This window comes from Bison bison, unplaced genomic scaffold, assembly GCF_000754665.1.
Source record: "Bison bison bison isolate TAMUID 2011002044 unplaced genomic scaffold, Bison_UMD1.0 scf7180017864471, whole genome shotgun sequence".
Lineage (NCBI taxonomy): Eukaryota > Metazoa > Chordata > Mammalia > Artiodactyla > Bovidae > Bison > Bison bison.
Window position 1 is genome coordinate 23,334,770 of NW_011495032.1, and position 23,882 is coordinate 23,358,651.

The window sequence follows — 23,882 nt, forward strand, 5'->3', positions numbered from 1 at the left end:
GACAGGCCTGGTAGGCTGCAGTCCATGGGGTCGCTAAGAGTTGGGCACGACTGAGTGAATTCACTTTCACTTTTCACTTTCATGCATTGGAGAAGGAAATGGCAACCCACTCCAGTGTTCTTGCTTGGAGAATCCCAGGGACAGAGGGGCTTAATGGGCTGCTGTCTATGGGGTCGCAGAGTCGGACACGATTGAAGTGACTTAGCAGCAACAGCATATTTAGAAACTTGCTAGGTTTCAGTCACTTACCTGTGATTTTCTGCATTACCTTATTTACTGCCATGTCACAGATAGTCAGAGAGGTTATATAACTTGCTTGAGATCATAGAGTGGGTTTTGTGGCAGAACCAGGACTCAAGCTTAAACTGCTAAATTCATAGTTCATGCCCTTGACTTTGGTTTGAATTTGGTCCCATTCAACAAAAATCATTAAAATGAACTTTACTAAGTTCAGAAACATTGAATACATTTTAAAAGCAAGGAAGATATTTATTTAAAAGACCTCTAGCAGCACCAAATACTGCTGAGAGTTGTGATGAAATTGGGCCCTATATGAGAAAAATGTGTGGAGTATTAAAACATTATGTGCAGGACACCACATTTGGAGATTACAAGATCACTGACTCTGGGGGAAAAGGTTTTGGTGGAAATATGAGGATGGAAGCTAGAATACCAAGAACTAATGGCGAAAATGAGAGGTCAAGAAATATGCAGTTGATTTGGAGAAGACTGAACGGTAGTGACGGGTTAAACGAGGGGTTTTTCTTTTGCTTTTATATCTTTCTCTACCCTTTCTTTTCATTATTATTACTTTTACTTTTTACTATCTTAACCATTTTTATGTGGTTTTGATTTGCATTTCCCTAGTTATTTGTGATGCTGAACATGTTTCCATGTGCTTATTACACATTTTGTATATATTCTTTGGAGAAATGTCTATTCAAGTTGTTTGTCTACTTTGTAAACAAGTTGTTTGGGGTTTCTTGTTGTTGAGTTGTAAGAGTTCTTTATACATCCCAGATATTAACCCCTTATCATATCCATGGCTTGCAAATATTTTCTTCCATTCTCTGGATTGCCTTTTCACTCTGTTGACTGTGTCCTTTGATATGTGGAAGTTTTGAATTTTGATGTAGTCCAATGTATCTCTTTTTCTTTTGTTGTCTATACACTTTTGGTGTCTTATCCAAGAAAATGTCAAATCCAATGTCATAAAAAATGTTCATCGATATGTAGAGGGTTCACCAGTGACAAAGTACACTTTAGAGAGACTTTGCACCCAGGATCAAAGGTCCATTCTCTTTCCCCAGGCTGGATTCATGAATGATGGCAGAATCTTGGCCCTGGATATGGAGCATTATAACAATGCAGGTGCCTTCCTGGATGAGTCATTATTTGTAAGTGTTTTAATGAGCAAATGCACATTCTGGAAAGTTTTACGTAAAATGATTTAATTAAGAAAAATGTTCAATGGTTAAATGATATTTAATTATAAAAGCCTAAATATTCTCATTGCCAGGAGCAAGTAGCCACATGTTACTTACTGGTGCCCCCACTGTGACCCCAGAGATATTGGCTAAATCTACATCTGTGTGTTATCTCCGTGTTTCCCAAATTTTAGAGCTCTTTTCCCAAATGCAAGTGTTAGACCTTAACCTTGACCCTATTGATATTTTAAACTGGATAATTCTTTGTAGTAGGGGCTGCCCTGTGCATTATAAGATATCTAGCAATATCATTGACCTCCACCCAGTACGTGTCAGTGGCTCAGCTACCCTCCAGACTTAACAACCAGAAATATTCTGAACACTGGCGAATGTCCCAGGGAGGAAGACGGAGAAATTGCCCCTGGTTGAGAACCAATGCATTAGATCAAATATCATTTTTTTTCCATTTTTCAAGGTATCTTATTCACTACATTCTGTAGACTGGGTCAATGAATGCTTCAAAGGCTTTGGAAAGTTTTAAAACCTGGCCGGTGGGGGAGATGCATTAGCTCTAATATGAAAATTTAAAAATAACTTTAAAAGAAAAATTATTCAAATCCTTAAAAATCATTTTACAGCAAAAATGCATTTAATTTGAGACATGGGTCAAGGTTAGTGTGTTTGATATGATACAGAGAAGGTCGTTCATTTCTGGCTTGGTTTTGGTCTGAGGTCTCAGGATGGTAAAACAGGCCCAGAAGGTTGAGGATCTCATGTCAACTCTGGATTTCCACAGGTAATAGAGATGGGACTTCTGAAACTGGAAAATGCCTACAAGTTTCCCAACCTGCGCTGCCGGGGGTGGGCGTGCAGAACCAACCTTCCATCCAACACAGCTTTGCGAGGGTTTGGCTTTCCCCAGGCAGGGCTGATCACCGAAGCCTGTATCACAGAAGTGGCAGCCAAATGTGGGTTGCCCCCTGAGAAGGTAATGCTGAATTTGTCTCACAAAGGATAGTGAATTTTAGAGGTGGGAGGGCCATTGGAGGTCTTCATGTTGAGGAATTTGAGGTCCACGGGGGCTACATGATTTGCTGGAGTTAACCCAGCTGACTGGTTAATACAGAGCAGGACTCTAGAGTTCAGGGGTCCTTGTCTTACTCAGGTTCCTCCTCAGAAGTCATGGGAGAAGGTACTGAGGCATGAACACTGGATTCATTGGTAGTGAGAAGTCTCTATTGGTTGGGGGTATAATTGCTACCAACAAGTTCTGTCAAAGCCTTCTTTCCTCGCTTCTTTAACATCTCAGGCAGCTGTCATTTGAGTCATTTCAATTACTTAAATGGTCTTCTTGAGGTTCTGTAAGTCTTGGGCCAATATTCATTCATGTGCAAGCTCAGTTCCGTTTCCAGGATCCTGGCGTGGCGTTAGGGTGGGAAGATGGTGCGCTCCTGCCCCCTTCACCTCCCCTGTGCCTTCTGCTCAGGTGTTGGGCAGGGAGGAGGAGGAGAACCAGGGCAAACAGACAGCATCTCTGCCACTGGCGTCTCCCAGTAAGCTCTCTGTCCTCTTCTTGGTTAGTTGAGGCCACTCTTTGAGTATATCTTTGAGCCCATCTCTGGGCTCCCTTTCTGCCAGCTCTCTTAGAAATGGACAGTTCCCTGTGAGGATTAAATTTCCAACTGATCCTCAGCTGACACCTCACCTCATCCCTGAAGCCCCTGCCTCCTTGCCCGCTGCTGCATGGAAAGCCCAGGTCTCCAGTGCATCCATCTCCTCCTACCCTCCCCCAGCCCAGCACTAGAGTCTGGGTCCATAGGCAGGAGCCATCATCTTTCTGTTTTGAACTTGTGGGGAGCCCTTAACCCTCCCTTCCTGGCCATCTCACCACAGCCTCTTTGCCAGATATTCTGGCACATTGGTAGCCCTCAGAGGAGGATCAGCAAATGACCTCCCTTCATCCCCAGGGAATATCGAGGGGCGAGGAGCCATCCTTGAAAACATCACCTCCTCTCAACAGCTCACTAACATCCAGTTCTCCTTTTATAATGATCTGGGAATTTGGGGAGGGGAAGATGGGAAGAAGGTAGGTCTGTAATGGCTCCTGTCAGCTTGGAGAGTGACCAGCCCTAATTGCTGAGAATGTTGTCAGCGGGGAATGTGAGGCACTTGACCTTTTGTTCTCAAAAACTGGTGACTAACAGCCTTCGTTGCCAGTTCAGATCTGGGAATTCAGAAAGAATTCTACTCAGTGCTTCAGACATCCTGAGATAGAATTTTTTTTTTATTGGATTTTCATCCTAATTATAAGTTTTAGTTAAACAAACTTTATATTTTCATGTTTGAAAGTGTATGGTCTTCTCTTGCCAAAGCATCTGGAAAATACAAATCATGTAGATCATGTAGGCTGTAAATTAAACTCAGCATTGCCTTTCAACAGATACTCACATGTACACCTAGAATTAAAGAGTCTACAGCATGTCTAGACTGTATTGAGTTATATAAGAAGCATAAAGAAAGGAGTCCTTCCTTTGAACTTACACAAGAGCAGCTTCAAAAGCATTTAAGTGCCTACACATTAGGTAGAAGGTCTGAGTAGAGGAAGAAGGGAATTTTGAGCTCAGTTTGGGTTTTCTAGAATGAGCAGAATTTGATTAGAAGGACAATGGGTGGAAGAGACTATGTCGGCTGAGTGCCTCCTCAACCCTTTTAATTCCCTTCTCTTTTGTAGGTCCGAATGATAAACATGTATAAGGAAATTGATCAAACACCCTACAAACAGGAGATTAATACCAAGAACCTGACCCAGTGTTGGAAAGAATGCATGGCCACGTCTTCCTACACCCTAAGGAAAGCAGCGGTGGAGAAATTCAACTCGGAGAATTACTGGAAGAAGAAGGGGCTGGCAATGGTCCCCCTGAAGTATCCTATTGGCCTTGGATCAGTTGCTGCTGGTCAGGTCAGTTCTTCAAACAGACAAATCCAAAAGCGTTGAGGAAACTTTCCATGAAGGTGGATATGGTTGTACTCTGTAGTTGTTAAACTTCTCCAGAGTGGTACTCTGTCCAATAGGTTTTTCTCTAGAGGAGATAAGAGCTGCTTTGCCTACTGCACTAGGATGGTGACAAGCATTCTTGCTAGGAAATTGGAAGACCTGGCATCTACTCTAGGCCCTGGCTTTAAACAGGTGAATCAGCTCACCCCAGATCACTTAATATAAAACAAGCATGGGGACCACCCACTTCCTAGGTGGCACTAGTGGTAAAGAATCCACCTGCCAATGGAGGAGCTGCAGGAGACTCCGGTTTGACCCCTGGGTCAGGAAGATCCCCTGGAGAAGGGCACAGCAACACACTCTGGTATTCTTGCCTGAAGAATCCCATGGACAGGGGAGCCTGGTGGGCTAGAGTCCATAGGGTCACAAAGAGTCGGACACCAGTAACCCCTAAGACTCCTCTTCAGTACTCTGATTCTGTGAGGTAGAAACAGGAAGTGAAGTAAAAACAGGAAACTGCAGGGCACTCAGTTCCCCTCCCCTTTTTGGTGGTGCTCAGTCGCTAAGTCATGTCTGACTCTTTGCGACCCCATGGACTGAAGCACACCAGGCTTCCCTGTTTGAGCAAACTCCCTATCTCCTGTAGTTTGTTCAAATTCATGTCCATTGATGATGGTGATGCCATCCAACCGTCTCATCCTCTGTCGCCACCTTCTCCTCTTGCCCTTAATCTTTCCCAGCATCAGGATCTTTTCCAGTGAGTCAACTTTTCCCATCAGGTGGCCAAAATATTGGAGTTTCAGCTTCAGCATCAGTCCTTCCAATGAATATTCAGGGTTGATTTCCTTTAGGATTGACTGGTTTGATCTCCTTGTTTTCCAAGGGACTCTCAGTCTTCTCCATCACCACAGTTTGAAAACACCAATTCTTTGGCACTCAGCCTTCCAACTCACACATCTGTACATGACTACTGGAAAAACCATAGCTTTGATAGATGGACCCTTGTCGGCAAAGTGATGTCTCTGCTTTTTAATACACTGTCTACATTTGTCATAGCTTTCCTTCCAAGGCACAAGTGTCTTTTAATTTCGTGACTGTAGTCACAATCAGCAGTGATTTTGGCTGCCATTACTTAATATCTGCCCTCCATAGGAGGTTAGGTCTGTCTCATTTCCCTTATCAGAAATTTCTAAAAAAAAAAAAGATTTAAAAAATAACAACAATTACTGAGCACCTACTATGTTGTAAGTTTTTAGATTTTTATTTCATTCAGCCTTAAGGGAAACCTATAAGATTTGTAGCTTTACTTTAATGATGAGAAGCTGAGGCTCCGAGAGCTTCAATAACTTACCCAAAGTCCCACAGCTGATGAGAAAGGTGGAATCTGGGCTAGAACTCAGGTCTCAGAGGCCCCATAAGCTGTGCTTTGTCAGCTACATCAAGCTCTCCACCGTCACACCGCCACCCCCTCCCATCCACATTCCCATTAGCACCTTCTGATGGGAACTGAAGTGGGATTCAGCTCAGTTGGGAAAAAATCAGACAACTGCCAGCAGTACAGTTGCATCCTCAAAGGCTTCTGAGAAGCTCCGCTGGCCTCCCCCATCCCCTCCCATCCTTCCCTGAAAACCAGCTTATGTGCTTAAAACATTAAATCAGCTGGGTCATGGAGGTGCACTGAGGAGTTTGGGATCAGACAGGCTGCTTCCTGGAAGCTGTACACTGAAAGCCTCTGTTCTGAAGAAAACCAAACAGAAGAGGGAACTAGAGCCCCTTCTGTATATGCGGCCCTTGGTGGAGTGATTTGCAATTTCCCACTTGATTTAACCGCTGTCTCCTTTCTGTTGGCTGGTGTGGTTTTGTTTCATAGAAGGCAGAGCTGAAGCCCACGAGGTTCACCATCTTGCCCAAGGACACCCAACTAGCGAGTGGTAGAACCAAGACTTGACTTCAGGACTGTGCTCCCAACAGCTGAGGGTATCCAACACCCCTCACCTACATTTATTTATTTCCTAGATGGGGGCACTGAAGCACACACAGTATCTAATGAACCTCTGTATTCCCAGTGCCTATATATGGCACCTGGCACAGAAACGGGGACTGTTTGTTCGCTCAGTCGTGTCTGACTCTTTCCGACCCCATGGACTGTAGCCCGTCAGGCTTCTCTGCCCATGGCATTCTCCAGGCAAGAATACTGGAGTGGGTTGCCATTCCCTCCTCCAGGGGATCTTCCCAACCCAGGGATCAAGCCCAGGTCTCCTGCATCTCCAGGCAGATTCTTTCCCACTGAGCCACCAGGGAAGCCCACCTGGCACAGAGGCAGAACTCAAATGTTTGAAAGGCTGAGACACTTTGGGAACCTGTGGGATTACCTGAGTACACATCTTACCAGCATGAGCAGTCCTTGGTGGATGGCTTAAGTTTCACAGACTAGGTTCCCAGCTGATATTGGACAGCCATCTGTTCCCGTACGCCAGTTGTGCTGATTTCATAGATATAGCTTGGCGGAATTATCTTTGTGGCACTCACAATGAACCAGCTGGTGGTGCTGCTCAGCTGAACCAAATTTGATATTTTAAGTGGCCCAAGAAGACTACAGCAGCACATGGGACAAATTACTCAGCCATCTCAGATAGAAAGGCTGCCCTGCCCACGGGGTCACACAGGGAAGAAATGCAGAGTCCTCTGTAATTGTTGCTCAGTCACATGTACCAGCTACAAATGTCACCCACGAGCAACTTCTGAATTGCTTGCAGAGCCAAGGAGGCCAAATAGAGAATTTACAAGCTTGAGGAACAGCTTGAATGGCCATACCGTTGCCAACTCATTCATCAAACTTTAATGGAGGTTCTATGTTACTCTGCACGGGTGCCTTAGGACACGGGGCTTTCCTTTCAGGGGTTTTTACATTCCATCAGAGTACAGAGAAGTGTCACAGAGTGGAGTCCAGGAGCAGCCACTGCAGCTGGCAACCCTGTCTAGTGCTCAAGCCCCCAGGGAAGCCTGCGCTGGCCACTCTATAGAGGATATCATTCCTTATCTTTATTGTTTTGAGAATAAATGGCCAGGAGCCCAAGACAGTGTTTCCAGGACTGACCCGTCAACAGACAGTAAAACCTGCTCTGTTGTGTCTCCCCATGATTATTATGACAATGATGCCTTTCCTAAGGTTCTAAGTTTCTCCCTTGGGCAGTGAGTGTATGTGCCTTTGTCCTCAGAGAAGGTGCTCCTGTGTCCCCATTTCCTGTGTACATCCCTCGGCTGCTGACCAGGTGGACAGAGCACATGTTCACCGTCAAAGTGCCTGACTTGGAATAATGGTGGTTTCTGAGCATTGTTCACTGGAGTAGTGTGAACCTTCAGATGCCAACAAAGAGGCAGTTCTCCAGGTGGCCCATGGCCCACAGTTGGCTATAAAAGTCCTTCTGGTGGGCAAAGAATCCATCTAGGAATACAGGCCTTTCCTTGGGCATATCCGGTGATTGACATGCAATTTGTCAACTTTCACTTTTGACCAGGCTTGTTTAGAGTGGTAGAGGACCCACCTGCCAGTGCAGGAGACATAAGAGATGTGGGTTCAATCCCTGGGTCAGGAAGATTCCCTGGAAGAGGGCATGGCAACCCACTCCAGTATTCTTGCCTGGAGAGTCCCCATAAACAGAGGAGCCTGGTGGGCTACAGTCCATGGGGTCGCAAAGAGTTGGACATGACTGAAGCGAATTAGCACACACCCATGAGTAATGCAAGGTTTACTAAAATTTTAGCTTCATTAAATGGAAATTAGCTTGTTACCAGAATTTTCTGAAGACTTGCCTTTACAAAGCCCAGATCATTATACCACTCTGCTTAGAAGCTTAGATATTAAGAAATCTAGCTGGTAGCTTTTAGTGACACCTCCCCCCCCCCCCGCCACCCCCCGCCTCCCCAGCTGACCCTGGAAGCAGCTGCCAAGGTGTGCCTTGTAGGCCTCCTGAACCACAGTGGAACCACAAGAAGCATTTTCTCTAGGACCTGTGGCTGTGAGTATTGCTGTTATCACTGGAGACTCAGAGAAAAGAAGCCTTTCACATTTTTTGCAGTCTCTTGGGATTTCTCAGTCTCCCAAGCCATCTCCATAGCCCCTAGTGTAGCACAAGCAGACTTGGCAAGACGGCACATTCCTATTGATTGTAAAATATGCTTAGCTTAGAGCCTGGGTGTTCTGATTCTGTGTTAGCTGTTTGTTTCCTTCTGTATCCCTGTGGGCAGCTCTGCAGTTAGATAATATTACTTCCAAGTTCTTTTCCAGCTCTAAAGCCCTGTAATTCTGAGCCAAGATGATTGCAGGCAGGCTCAGCACATTTTGTAGCAAAAAAAGTAATATCTATCTGCCCCATCTTATTTTGATTTTTATTTTTGCTTCTCTATTACACACCTACAACTGTAGGGATATGTGTTCACGTAAACAAGTCTTTCCCTTCTCCCCCAAACAATCTATATATGATTTTGCATTTAAAACAGATGGCCTCTCCCTCAAAACCCCCAAACTTAGATTATTGTTCCACCTTGGGTCAGAGGGATCTTTGAAGGTACCAGGGCCTCAATTGCCCTCCAGAGGAAATAGTAGCGTAAGCAGCATAAACCTGCCCCAGAGTCACAGCCATCCAGCGACAGGCTGGCCCTGCCCTGCACGGCTTGCCCTGGCTCTGCTCAGCGCAATGGGGGAGGTGCCTGTGTGTATTGCGGCAGAGATGGAAAGGAGGGGTTACTTCCCAGGGGAAATATCTTCTATTTGATAAGATATATGATAATATCAATCAAAAAGATCTTGACAATTGTTTTTTTTTTTTTTTTTTTTTTAGGCTGCTGCCCTGGTTCACATTTATCTGGATGGGTCTGTGCTGGTGACTCACGGTGGAATTGAAATGGGGCAGGGGGTCCACACTAAAATGATTCAGGTAAGAATGCAAGTCATTGGATGAAGCTAGATGTGTGCTTGTGGATATGTGTATAAGGGAGAAACAAGGGGTGTACATTTTCTATTCCAAAATAAAAAGGATAGGAGACTTTAACTTTGATTGCTTCAACTACTAAGCTCTTCACAGAAACTGGGTAAGCAAGCCAGTTCTGTAACTGACCCTACTAAAAGAATGTGGCAGAATAGGCTGTGGTTGTCTTATTGCTAAAGAAGGTTGTAGATCATTTGCTGCTTTCCTTTGAATGTATTAACAAATGTGTTGGGGTTTCTTTTCTTTTTTTTTTTTTTTGAGACTTTGCTGAGAAATAAAAAGATGTGTAAATTCTGATGCATTGCATTATTTTTCGCCATTTTTATAGTAGGACTCTGAACAACTGGTGATATAAAGCACATTTGATCATTTTAACCAAACTATCACTTTTCTTTTGGCTCAATTATTTTAGAATAAGTTTTAGCTGTTTCTATTTTGATAATCATTATAATATTACAGATTATAAAACATTTGAAAAGCAAACTTTTTTTTTAAACCCTGCACACTTTAACCACTTAGCAGTAATCACTGTTATGTGGTTTTTCAAGACTTTTTTTCTTTTTCAATGACTTTGACTTTTCTTTTTCAAAAAACCACAAGCACTCTGTTTGCATAATTTTGTATCTTGGTTTTTTTCCACCTATCTTGATACAGAACAAGCATTTCCTCCTGTCATTAAGAATTTTTTGCAGTCATAATTTTTAATGTTGCATGTGGATGTATGTATAATTCACTTAACCATCCCCAACTGTTAAATACTCTAGTGGACACTTTTGTCCATAAGCCTATGATCAAATCAATGACTGTTTTTTAAAATAAGTTCTCAGGAGTGGAATTACTGGGTCACAGAATAAGCCTTAAATCATTTGGCACTTATTACCAAATCGTTTTCCAGAAAGTATCCATCATATTACACCACTAGCCAACATTCTATGTTATGGACTGTTAAAAAAAAAAAAAACCTAGATAATGTGATAGATGAAATTACCTCATTATTGCTTTAATTTGCACTTTTCTGATTATAGGGGTGCTGATTATATATTTTCTTTCATGTTATCACTTGCTTGAGAATTTTCTGGTCATTGCTTTTTCCCTCTCTGAGGTGAGACTTAAGTGTTTTCCGTACTGAGCCACCAGAAACCTGTCTGTTCTAAGCCTATACGCTTTGTGCAGGCAGTCTTCTGAGAGCCAGTGGCGGGGAGGGCTCTGTATACTTATGCCATTGCCCTAGTTGTTGGCAAACTCTACTAAGCCATACTGCTAGTGGGAAAGACAATCTGGGACCAGCTGAGACTAGTAGTATGATTTTCGCTCCATCACTGAACACAAAGGAAGAACGTAACAGCCAGCAAAGTCCTTATGTTGGCCAATGGCACTGGCACCATTTACTCCTGGGATCTCGAGTGGGCACTGTTGCTTTAACAAGGCCATTGTCCTTTCTCTTTCTGGAGCATCTCCAGAAATCTGGATAAAGCATCTCCTCTCTGATGAAGTCAGCTTTGCTAGAACTGTGCAGCCTGCAGAGGTGTAAGAGAGGCCTCAAAGGTGTTGATTTCATGATGATGGAGATATAAAGCATTTCCTCCTGCCTTAACTTTGGAGGGCTCACCTCCTCTATAGGGTGCTTTTGTGCTAAAGAAAGTCAACGAAGAAGAAAGTGTGTTCAGGGCTGCAGGGGCCAGACCAGCTGCAGGGTTTTAGACAAGAGGGACTTCTTGTGGCTGGAGGGACTCATGGTCCTGTCACTGGTCTCTGCTGGGTGTGGAGGGCTTCACATACACGCTACCATGGGGTATATGCACAGGTCTATGCCTAACCAAAGAAAAGTGAAAGATCTCTTCCAAAATCCAGGTGGCGAGTCGTGAGTTAAGGATGCCACTGTCCAGTATCCACCTCCGGGGAACAAGCACAGAAACCATCCCTAATACAAATCCCTCTGGAGGTTCCGTAGTGGCTGATCTCAACGGGTTGGCAGTAAAGGTAAAAATCATTCAGTGGGGCCTAGATCATAAATTCCGTCAAGGCTGGAGCTCAGGAGATGTTGAGAATCCATCCAGTTCTTGTCTCCTTCCCACCCCCTCTTGGGGAAAACAGCCTTCCCCCAGGTTGGGGGCTCAATCAGTGTTCAGCACTGGCCACTCTCCCGAGTGGAAGATGCCACCCCTTTTCCCCCTCACTCCTGACAACTCACTGCTCCCCACGTCCTAATCCATTCTGCTTAGAAATCTCCCTTTCTGGTTCCAGGTAGCAGTATCATGGCTACTTTGGTTCAAACTCATGCCTCTTGCCAGATAGCAAGGCTCTGTCTGTCCACCCCAGTTTCATTGCCTTTCACTCACTTCCCACAGGCAGAGAAAGCTTCCCCACAGAATAAATCTGCCCACTCTGTGCTTACAAATGGTGGCCAGTAGTTTGCCAACAGTTTTTCTATTAAGTTCTGAGCTCTCAACAGGGCTGTACAAGTCTCCCATCCTAGGTGGTCTGTCTTTAAGACTAGCTCGTGCTTCACCCCTACCCCCATGAGACTTTTCTCATCACCTCTTACAGGTTGGTCTCTTCCTTCTCCATGTTCCATGGGCCTCTTAAATAAGCCTATGTAAGGTCACTTATCATGTGGTTTTGAAGTTGGTGTTTATGATCATAATTTTAACTGAAAAATATCCCTAGGATGCTTGTCAGACTCTTCTGAAACGCCTTAAACCCATCATCAGCAAGAATCCCAAAGGCACTTGGAAAGATTGGGTAAGAATTACTGTTTCTGTGTGTAATGTTAGAAAAAAAAAGTAGAGAGAGTGAGAGAGAAATATGTGAGTCAAATATCAGTGGAAAGGGCACATTAAAAGGTATTACACTTATATGATGATCGAGGCCTTTGGCTTTTGGCTCACAGCATGTGGAAATCTTATCATAGGATGATGGCAGAACTCCTGCTTCTGAGACAATTCTCTGTTAGAGAACAGAAAGTTCCTCTTGTTTTAAGCGAGAATTAATATTTCTTCCTAAGGAATCTAGGTATTTTCTTGATAATAGCTATCAATATATCTGTTCTCTTTTGTTGCTGCTGCTGCTAAGTCTCTTCAGTCGTGTCTGACTCTGTGCGACCTCATAGACAGCAGCACATCAGGCTCCACTGTCCCTGGGATTCTCCAGGCAAGAACACTGAGTGGGTTGCCATTTCCTTCTCCAATGCATGAAAGTGAAAAGTAAAAGTAAAGTCGCTCAGTCGTGTCCGACTCTTTGTGACCCCATGGACTGCAGCCTACCAGGCTCCTCCGTCCATGGGATTTTCCAGGCAAGAGTACTGGAGTGGGGTGCCATTGCCTTCTCTGCTGTTCTCTTTTGGGGGGGTTCTATTGTTCCTAAAATTGGAAGATAATACCACAGTCACTCTGTAAAAGTAAAAGTCATATAAGCGCTCATTTAGAAAGAGAAAGCCAAGCCATTTGGGTATATATTCAACTGCTCCCTTTGATCTACTTACAATCTAGTTGGACAGGAAGACACATCCTAAAATCAACTAGGAAACTATTCAGAGTAATGGGTTTTAAAGTACCAGATGGTGTGGAATGGATACCCACTGAAGACTGGGTGTATTTGTCATACCGACAGTTCTAGGATGTTAAGTCACATTAAAGCACTGGTCTGGAGGAAATCACATTGGGAAATCTTACTTAGAAATGGTCCTGCTATTGCATAGAGTTAGGACTCATTCTGTAATTCATATTTATGAGCGCTCTCAATCCTTTCTGGGCATCTTTATTTCTGCCCTCTGCCCAGTGCTGCCTGGGAGAGTCTGACTGGAGAAAGATGGAGTGCAAGCAAGTCGCTCTTCCACCATAATGGAATGCTGCCCTCCATCCCATTTTCTTCTGTGATGGTTACACTTCTCACCTTTTTCTTTCTCAGACCTAAATTGCATCGTTTTGTATCTTAGTCAGCTGTGTACACTGCGGAGTCAGGAGAACTTTAGGTGTAAATAGTACGATTTAGCAAGATTGTGCCCATCTCTAAGTCTACCATGGACAGTGAAAATGACAGTCGCTCCGTTGCTTCTGACTCTTTGAGGCCCCGTGGGCTACACCATCCGTGGAATTCTGCAGGCCAGAACACTGGAGTGGGTAACTGTTCCTTCTCCAGGGCATCTTCCAGCCCAGGGATTGAACCCAGGTCTCCTGCACTGCAGGCAGATTCTTTACCAGCTGAGCCACCAGAGAAGCCCAAATGGATACTTGATATTAAAATTAAACATCTGACCACCTTTGGTTTCCTGAAATGTTCCATGTTAATAGGCTAAGTCTTTCCAGGTGACTGGATGAAATTCTTCACAAACAGAACATGTGCTGGCAACAGTAGTCCAGTCTATAAGTGTAAAATACCATAAGAGTCATTTATTATGATGATATGCATTGAACAAATGCCGTTCCTATAAGCACTGAACCACAAATGACCTATAGAAGGTGGAAAATGCTGAAAGGAATAAATTAATGTTGGTCCTTCTGTGTTTTTACTCCTGATCGCTTTATTTAACACAAAGTAAAATTAAAATGTGAGTCTTGAGTGACTCTTACTTTAAACATCTTTACTGTATCACATTGTACTCTTTTTTTTTTCCAGGCACAGGCTGCCTTTAATGAAAGCATTAGTCTCTCAGCTACTGGATACTTCAGGTAAATAGTCCTTTTGATCATATGCTATGGAAAACAGCAGTAGTATTTTAAAGGAGAGTTTCATTTCTGTTTGTACTTTTGGCAAAAAATGATTTTGTACTTTCTGTTAACCCACTGTCATAAATAACTTTTAGCTGCTACTTAATCCAGATGTCAGAAAGCCTGAGGAAAAATAGACATACAAATAAAATACAGTTGAATCGATGATTCAAATCATTCAGTTCAGTTCAGTCGTTCAGTCGTGTCCGACTCTTTGCGACCCCGTGAACCGTACCACGCCAGGCCTCCCTGTCCGTCACCAACTCCCTGAGTCCACCCAAACCCACGTCCATTGTGTCAGTGATGCCATCCAACCATCTCATCCTCTGTTGTCCCCTTCTCCTCCTGCCCTCAATCTGTCCCAGGGTCTTTTCAAATGAGTCAGCTCTCCGCATCAGGTGGCCAAAGTTTTGGAGTTTCAGCTTCAACATCAGTCCCTCCAATGAACACCCAGGACTGATCTCCTTTAGGATGGACTGGCTGGATCTCCTTGCAGTCAAGGGGCTCTCATGAGTCTTCTCCAATACCACAGTTCAAAAGCATCAATTCTTTGGTGCTCAGCTTTCTTTATGGTCCAACTCTTACATCCATACATGACCACTGGAAAAACCGTAGCTTTGACTAGACGGACCTTTGTTGGCAAAGTGATGTCTCTGCTTTTTAATATGTTGTCTAGGTTGGTCATAACTTTCCTTCCAAAGAGCAAGCATCTTTTAATTTCATGGCTGCAGGCACCATCCACAGTGATTTTGGAGCCCAGAAAAATAAAGTCAGCCACTGTTTCCACTGTTTCCCCATCTATTTGCCATGAAGTGATGGGAGTGGATGCCATGATCTTAGTTTTCTGAATGTTGGGAAAGCCAACTTTTTCACTCTCCTCTTTCACTTTCATCAAGAGGCTCTTTAGTTCTTCACTTTCTGCCATAAGGGTGATGTCATCTGCATATCTGAGGTTATTGATACTTCTCCCGGCAATCTTGATTCCAGCTTGTGCTTCTTCCAGCCCAGTGTTTCTCATGATGTACTCTGCATAGAAGTTAAATAAGCAGGATGACAATATACAGCCTTGATGTACTCCTTTTCCTATTTGGAACCAGTCTGTTGTTCCATGTCCAGTTCTAACTGTTGCTTCCTTACCTGCATATAGGTTTCTCAAGAGGCAGGTCAGGTGGTCTGGAATTCCCATCTCTTGAAGAATTTTCCACAGTTTATTGTGATCCACACAGCCAAAGGCTTTGGAATAGTCAATATAGCAGAAATAGATGTTTTTTGGAACTCTCCTGCTTTTTCAATGATTCAGCGGACATTGGCAATTTGATCTCTGGTTCCTCTGCCTTTTTTAAAACCAGCTTGAATATCTGGAAGTTCATGGTTCATGTATTGCTGAACCCTAGCTTGGAGAATTTTGAGCATTACTTTACTAGTGTGTGAGATGAGTACAATTGTGTGGTAGTTTGAGCATTCTTTGGCATTGCCTTTCTTTGGGATTGGAATGAAAATTGACCTTTTCCAGTCCTGTGGCCACTGCTGAGTTTTCCAAATTTGCTGACATATGGAGTGCAGCACTTTCACAACATCATCTTTTAGGATTTGAAATAGCTCAACTGGAAAATCATCACTTCCACTAGCATTGTTCATAGTGATGCTTCCTAAGGCCCATCTGACTTCACATTCCAAGATGTCCAGCTCTAGGTGAGTGCGAGTGATCACACCTTCATCATTATCTGGGTCGTGAAGATCTTTTTTGTACAGTTTTTCTGTGTATTCTTGCCCCCTCTTCTTAATATCTTCTGCTTCTGTTAGGTCCATATCATTTCTGTCCTTTATTGAGCCCATCTTTGCATGAAATGTTCCCTTGGTATCTCTAATTTTCTTGAAGAGATCTCTAGTCTTTCCCGTTCTATTGTTTTCCTTTAATTCTTTGCATAGAACACTGAGGAAGGCTTTCTTATCTCTCCTTGCTATTCTTTGGAACTCTGCATTCAAATCGGTATATCTTTCCTTTCATTTTTTGCCTTTCACCTCTCTTCTTTTCACAGCTATTTCTTACAAATAGGCATTACGCCTCCTCAGACAGCCATTTTGCTTTTTTGCATTTCTTTTTCTTCATAGTGGGACGTATGAAGAGTTCCCTGGGGGTTACCAAGGAAGGAGTGGTTGACATTGTGTTGAAAACTCACTGTGTCCCTTAAGAAATGAAGGAAAAGAGATGCAAATGCAATCTATAGTAAGATAAATACCATTGTCTAGATTGGCAAAAAAAAATAAGAAATTTAACAGTATCTATGTGTTTGCTGTCAAGATGTGGAACAACTAGAGCTCAGAAACTTTGGAAAGCAATCTATCAAATTATTTAATGGAGAGTGAAAGCCATCAGGAGGCAGAGAGATATAGAGAGTCGCACCTGATTGTCTCTCTTTGCCAGTTCTTGTGGGAGTCTGAGGGCACTGGCAGGGATAAGCCCCTCCAGGCTGGGAGGAGAGGAGGAGAGAAGAGTAGAAAGTACTGGTCAGCTGCTGGCCTATGCTTCTCTTCTACCATGACCTTCATTTGGTGTCCTTAAAGGAGAATTGGGAACAGAGCAGTCCTTGGAGCCTGATGGAGAGACCAGAGTGCTGGCAAAGAATGAGAGCCAGGGGGCCTGACCCCACCTACAGAAGGCTGAATCCTCGGGCCAGAAAGAGACACCGAAAAGGGTGCACCTTTGATGTAGTATTTGGTGTAAAATCCAGCTGGAATTCCCCAAGCCTGATTACAACAGGATTACATGACCCTATATTAACCAAAAACAATAGGATGAATATCCAAATGATCAGCAGTTAACTGCCAAGCCTAGGGAGTTAGTGGTAGGGAGTGGTTTCCTGTTTTTATCGGACAAAGCAAGTTTAATAAGAAAGAAGTAAATATTTATTCATTCCACAGCTTTACTCCTTATATTATGTGCTGCACATCTTTGAATCACAAGTGTACTCCTCTCGTTTTTGCCAGGCGTGCAAATTGGGCACAGCTCCTCATGGGTCTGTTTAAGTATTGTGGTCTGCAATGAAGCGGCTTGATCGTTTAACAACACTCCTCAAAAATTCTGTTTCCTCCAGGGGTTATGAGTCGAACATAAACTGGGAGACAGGCGAAGGCCACCCTTTCGAATACTTTGTTTATGGAGCAGCCTGTTCCGAGGTTGAGATAGACTGCCTGACAGGTGCTCATAAGGTCAGTACCAATTTGGGAAGGTCTTTGAGCTGAACTCTAGATCCATTTATTTTCCACATATTCCATCTGTCTGAGCACTAGAGAGGCACCACATAATTGGCTAAGGATAGTTTCTCTATATTACCAAAGGAAATAGGAGCTCAGCAATCACCTTGGTGCAACGGTTAGAAAGCAACTGGCAGCCTCTCTTCTTTATGTCCCTGCCCTCTTAAATGGGCACAGGTGTTCCCACCAGCCTGGCTGGGCCTGCTATCCTCTCCTCCTCTGTAGGTTATCAGAGAACTTTTGGTTACCAAGCTGTAATGTTAGATTTAGTCTCTCCTCTGCTCTAAAAATTCATAATCTAAAATGGCAATTTTTGCTGATGAACCCTGAGTTCTTGATTCAGAAACTATCACCCAGCCAGCTGGACTGTTGAGGGCAGAGTGTGGTGGTGGCCAGGAAGTTTTGCAACAAGGATCAGGAGGGCCATAAACATTTCCTGTTTTCTGTGGGATGTGTTCTATTTGTTGTAGTGGATTCAACCGAATACGTTACATCCCTCAGCTGGAATCAAAGCCAAGTAAATATTTTCCTCTCCTGTTGTTTGCAAGAAAAAAAAAAAAAAGACTACTTAAGCTGCATGAGTCTTTATATAACTTTGAAGTTATACATAATAAACTGTGTTGCTTCTTTTTCCTGAAATATGTGTCTCAACTTTGTCTTCCCAAGTTGTATTCATCAAACTAAACATTTTTACTTGTTTTTAATTACTAGAACATCAGAACAGACATTGTCATGGATGTTGGCTACAGTATAAATCCAGCCCTTGACGTAGGCCAGGTATGTGGAACTAATGTTCCTCTCTCCTTGTTTGTAAAAGTCAACACTGCTGGAGGGTCTGCCAGGAAAACATTCCACTGGCTTACTCATCTTCTTTTTAAAAAATATATATTTATTTGTTTTCAATATTTTTGTGTGTGTTTATTTTTTAATATTTATTATTTGGCCGTTCCAGGTCTTAGTTGTAGCATGTAGGATCTTTAGTTGCAGCATGCAGGGTCTAGTTCCCTGACCAGGGAACAAACCTGGGTCCCCTGCACTGGGAGGGTGGAATCTCAGCTACTGGCCCAACCTAGAAGTCCCGATTCATCATCTTCTTGTGTGTGTGTGTGTGTGAATCACTCAGTAACGTCTGACTCTTTGCAACCCCATGGACTGTAGCCCGCCAGGCTCCTCTGTCCATGGGATTTCCCAGGCAAGAATACTGGAGTGGATTGCATCTCCCTCTCCAGGGGATCTTCCTGACCCAGGGATCAAACCTGGGTCTCCTGGACTGCAGGTGGTCTCCTGCATTGCAGGTGGATTCTTTACCAACTGAGCTACTAGGGAAGCCCACCCATCATTTTCTTATTCTCTCCGTTTAGTCAGAATCTTTCTGTTCAGGACAGCCATAGCACTCAAACCTCTTATTGTTTAAAAAAAGGAAGAAAACAAAGGTGTTGTAGGTAGTTTTTGAAAAAATGTGCACTCTGTGACTGGGGAGCTTGAAAGAGCAGGACTGAGCCTAGAGGTAGCAGCATGAACCCCACGCCTGTGGGCTAGAAGTAGGATCCAGGACTTTGTGCTGAGTCCAGAGAAGGTGATGGGCTCTGGCTTCAGGGTTGAGATAGCAAACATCAGATAGTTACAGCACAGCTGCTGATGGGTAGCCTATTTTGCCCACAGATATTTTACAATTTAAATTTGAAATAATTAACAAGATTGAAAAATTACAAGCTGTTTTACATGAATTTTCACATGTCTAGCATCTCTTGGATACACAGAAAATTTGCCAACACTGGAGCTATCTTTCCATGAGGAAAAGTCTATTGGCTGCCTCTTTAGAGAGTCACATGCTCTCTGGAAGCTTCTCTCACTTTATCTACCTGCCTTGGCACCAGTGGGCTGTTCAGCTTCCTATTTCCAATAGAGAATGTAGTCTGAGGGACCCTCTGATTAGGACCTTGACAGGAAAGTGGGAAAAACTTATGGATTGGAGAAGTCAAAGCAGGCAAAGAATGAGCAGGAAGAGGTGTTCTGGGTAGGAGGAAAATGGAGGGAATTAACCTAAAGAAAGAGCTGAGATTCCACACACCTTGCGTTCAGGGCTGGCAGTGAGGATAAGCTGATGGCAGCAGTCACCTGTGTCACAGGGGCTGGATGCAAGGCTGGAGGTAGGGAGTGAAAGAGGATTATGTTGGTAGAAACCTCCCAAGACGGGCATTTCACTTAGCAGGTGGAAGGGACTTGGCCCAGGGAGCAGTCTGGAGTGTTAGGAAGACTGTTCTAACATTGTGGTAGAGAAGAACATCTCTGCTAGTAGACAGAAGTGAGGATGGAGAAAATGTGGCTGCAGGAAGGAAGGAAGGGAAGAGAAGACCCAGAAATCAGAAACCTGCATGGAATGGTAATTTCATCCATGTGCTGACATCTAAGAGCTGGAGCCTTTTAAAGCTGTAAAGGAAGCTCAGGGAGCACACAGTTCAAACCCTTCATGTTACGATCGAAGAGACAGTCCAGAGATGTGAGGCCAGCCAGCTGATGAGCGAGGGGTAAGGGGTGAGCCACCAGGGTTCCAGAGCTTTGAGAATCTCTCCTGGGGTGCTGAGGTCTATGGGCAAACTGTCAGAGAGGGTTTCACCTGCCTCACAGGCAGAAAAAAAATCAAGATGTTTGGGCTACGGCCTCTCTGAGGGCTCTTCTGGAGCTGCAGCTCTAATGCCAGGCTGAGATTCAAACTCACATTCTTTGACTGAACTTAGCACTCAGAGAGATGTTCAGACATGCTCTAAAGTGAACTTGAAAGTAAACTTTCAGAGACAGGCTCCAAAATATGCAAAGAACCCTCTTAAACTACATTTTTAAAATTCAGGCAAACAGCATGAAGTTGAAATGCTGCTATTGGCTGTATTTTCTCATATATGGAATTTTTCTTTTTTGCCTCAGATTGAAGGTGCATTTATTCAAGGCATGGGACTTTATACAATAGAGGAACTGAATTATTCTCCTCAAGGTGTCCTGTACACCCGGGGCCCGAACCAGTATAAAATCCCTGCCATCTGTGACATCCCCATGGAGCTACACATTTCTTTTTTGCCTCCCTCTGAAAACTCGAATACCCTGTATTCGTCTAAGGTAAGCTGTGCTCCATGAATAAATGAGTGTTTGTGTGATACCTGTGCCGGGAGGGAGGGGCTACATTAATCTCTTGGTTGATTGGTTTTTGTTTTTTTTTTTCTGGGAGTATAGGGGGGAAAGCCCGATTAAACATTTTAATTTTAAAGTAATTAAACATTATAAATTTCTTTAAAAATACTCCAAATTGTGGACACAAGCTACTATTATCATCAGGTTGCATATGATTTTTCATCTTCATGCCAGTAATCAGCATCATGCCTCTATCTGCTCTCTCCCTTTGGGGTCATTTCCTTCCACTGGAATCCTCAGAATATAAATACTGAGCTAAAAGAATGGATCAGTTTTTTAAAGTAAAAAGTTGAATATATAATATTTAATGTATGCATACATGCACATGTGTATTCATAGATGTGCACGTACATGAGATACATACATTCATATATATATACACACATACAGAGAAAGAGAGAGAGAGTCATAATCTAGTTGACTTGTCTCCCTACCAGGGTCTGGGAGAGTCTGGGATATTCCTGGGGTGCTCAGTGTTTTTCGCCATCCACGATGCAATAAGGGCAGCACGACAGGAGAGAGGCCTGCCTGGACCACTGAGGCTCAACAGCCCACTGACTCCAGAGAAGATTAGAATGGCCTGTGAAGACAAGTTCACAAAAATGGTACGTTCTGCTCCAACAAGTCTGAATTTTTTCCCCTGTCCTTGTAACTAAGTTTCGTTAGTCCACCATGGTGGTTTTCCATGGAAGAAAAGTTGACATGAATCTGAAGACAATTGAGTGAGACAGCAGCCTGCCTGCAGTGGGGTCATTTCTACACCATTTAAAAAGGAAAGTTCAGTCTTCATTCAGCAATTGTATGCTCCTCCTTAGTTTTGTTCCCTTCCCAGGACACATTAGTCAGAAGTTCAGGAACTATGCTCTGATCCCAAGAAACCCAGGCCAAGAATATGGGCCACCCCAACATTCTTAACTTCCTCTACCCAAGCCATGGGAGTCTGTGCAGTTCCTGATCAGAACCCCAGAGAGGGAGGGATCCTTTCCCTCCCGCCAGTAGCAGGAATGCCTCCTGCAACACCCTGGTCAAACAAACATCTCCACTCTCCGTGGGCATTTTCAGTGATGGGATTTTTAACTGTGGGAGGTCATGCCATTCAGAGTGACCCCTCTGACTATAAACACGTTATTCCTTAAATTGAGGGGAGAGCCCTGTACTATACAACCTCTCGTGATGGCTCTTCACGGTACCCTTTAAAGCTCTTCCAAAGCCCCGGGAATCACCTCTTCACTGTGGAGAAGCATAGACGCTGACTCCTCCTGTCCTCTTTTCCGCTTCAAGCCTGAGATGACTCTCCTGGCTGCCCTGCCCAGTCCGACCCTTGGTCCTCTCCTTGACTCCTCCATGTTTCTCATGCTGTGATGGTTGGCTCTCTCACTGTCCTGGTCACCCTCTGGGTGGTTTTTATCCTGTTTTATAATCTGCTCTTTTTCACATGTCATAAACATCTTCCAAGTTGCAAACATCCAAATTTGTCTTTTTATTCCAGATTCCAAGAGATGAACCTGGATCGTATGTTCCTTGGAGTGTACCCATATGAATCAAATACAAACCTCTGGTGAAGATGCGGGGATTCTTCCAACAAAGAAATCTATCCAGGCTCAGTGCTCTAGGGTGATAGGTCTGAAAGACAAATTTTCACAGTTCAGAAATCATTTCACAGAGTATTGCTTTTATCGGATGCTGATTTTAAATGTTCTAGTTAGAATCTGATAGATATGCTTAAGCAATTTAGAAACCATATTTTAAATGGCATAAATGCTAACTGATTTCCTCTACAATGATATTCTTTATTATTCTGTCCCTTACTTAGACCCATCCAGCTAAATAGAATGGAAGATGATGATTTGTATGTGATTCATAGTTGCCTTGCATCCACCAACAGAAATTATACTGTCTAGTAAAAGGCAATTTTCTAAATAATTGTATTAGTGTGAAATGTAAAGTTGTCATTTTCTTGTCCCCATTTGCTTTCCCCATCTGTTGTCAGAATGGATAGCAGGTACTATATGGAACCAAAAATAAAAACAGATAAATTGAACTTCATCAAAACTAAAAGCTTTGGTGCTTCAGAAGACACTTTGAGAAACTGAAAAGACGAACCACAGAATATGGGGAAATATTTGCAAATAATATGTCTGATAAAGATCTAGTGTGCAGAATATCAGAATATATTTTAAAACACTTGCAACACAACAATAAAAAGATAAATAACTCAAATTTTAAATGAGCAAAGGAATTAAATAGACATTTCTCTAAAGATATCTAAATGGCCAATAAGCACATGAAAAGATGCTCAAACTCATCAGTCATGAAGAAAAAGGAAGTAAAAATCACAGTGAGGTATCATTTTACACCCACTAGGATGGCTGTAACCGACATGATGGATAATAGTACGTGTTGGCAAGGATGTGAAGCAACTGGAACTCTTATCCCTTGGCAGGAAGAATGAAAATGTACAGATCCTCTGGAAAATAGTTTGGCATTTCCTCAAAGAGTTAAACATGTAGTTGTCATATGACCACTCTTACATATATACCCAGGAGAATTGAAAACATATGTTCAGAAAAAAACTTACGCACAAATATTCATAGCATTATTCATAATAATCAATGTGGAAACAATCTAACTCTATTAACTGATAACAAAATGTGATAAACAAAATAGCCACACAAGGGAATGTTACTGAGCCATACAAAAGAATGAAATTCTGATACATGCTACAATGTGGATGAACCTTGAAAACATTGTCTAAGTGAAAGTAGCCAGACACGAAAGGCCACATATTGTATGATTCCACCTATATGAAGTGTCCGGAACAGGCAAATTCATAGAGACAAGAACTAGTTGCCAGGCCCTAAGGGGACATGCGGGATGGGGCAGTGAAGAGTGAATTTTACGGTATGTGAATTACATCTCAAAAAAAAGCACATATGAAGGGAAAGAGAAAAATGTGGAAAGGATGGAGAAGTTGTGAGAATCACAAGAAACTTATCCCAGTGGCCTTTAGTGACAGGAAACCTCAAAGGGGGCTGAGCAGCAGCAAGACACTATCATTGAAAAACCCTGTTTCCATTAATGGCAGACAGAAGCATCTGCAGTGACGTATGGACTAGAGGCTGGAGTGTAATACCTTCTCCCTGTCACACTCTCAACTCTTGACTCTTGTCTCAGGGCCAGGTAAGATGGCAAAGCTTCTTCAGTGGCTTCAGACTAAGGACTAAGGTCATTCTTGCTATGGTGACACTTAGTTACATTATATCCCTTTAAAGAGCGGATTTTCTCATTTGTACCACAAATGATTATGGAGCACCAATTATGTGCCAGG

At 43.2% G+C, this 23,882-nt stretch overlaps 1 protein-coding gene across 1 annotated transcript in view; it reads left to right on the forward strand.

The window, feature by feature from the left end:
* AOX1 (aldehyde oxidase 1) overlaps positions 1-22,606 on the forward strand; it is a 72,141-nt gene extending 49,535 nt beyond the window's left edge. Inside the window, exons 24-35 of the mRNA XM_010860939.1 lie at positions 1,311-1,397; positions 2,224-2,415; positions 4,159-4,386; positions 9,264-9,359; positions 11,262-11,390; positions 12,078-12,152; positions 14,025-14,077; positions 17,212-17,326; positions 18,083-18,148; positions 20,294-20,482; positions 20,992-21,159; positions 22,044-22,606. Coding sequence (XP_010859241.1) covers positions 1,311-1,397; positions 2,224-2,415; positions 4,159-4,386; positions 9,264-9,359; positions 11,262-11,390; positions 12,078-12,152; positions 14,025-14,077; positions 17,212-17,326; positions 18,083-18,148; positions 20,294-20,482; positions 20,992-21,159; positions 22,044-22,094 — 1,449 coding nt within the window. The 3' untranslated portion in view covers positions 22,095-22,606. The remainder of the gene's footprint in view (positions 1-1,310; positions 1,398-2,223; positions 2,416-4,158; positions 4,387-9,263; positions 9,360-11,261; positions 11,391-12,077; positions 12,153-14,024; positions 14,078-17,211; positions 17,327-18,082; positions 18,149-20,293; positions 20,483-20,991; positions 21,160-22,043) is intronic.
* Positions 22,607-23,882: the final 1,276 nt, after the last annotated feature.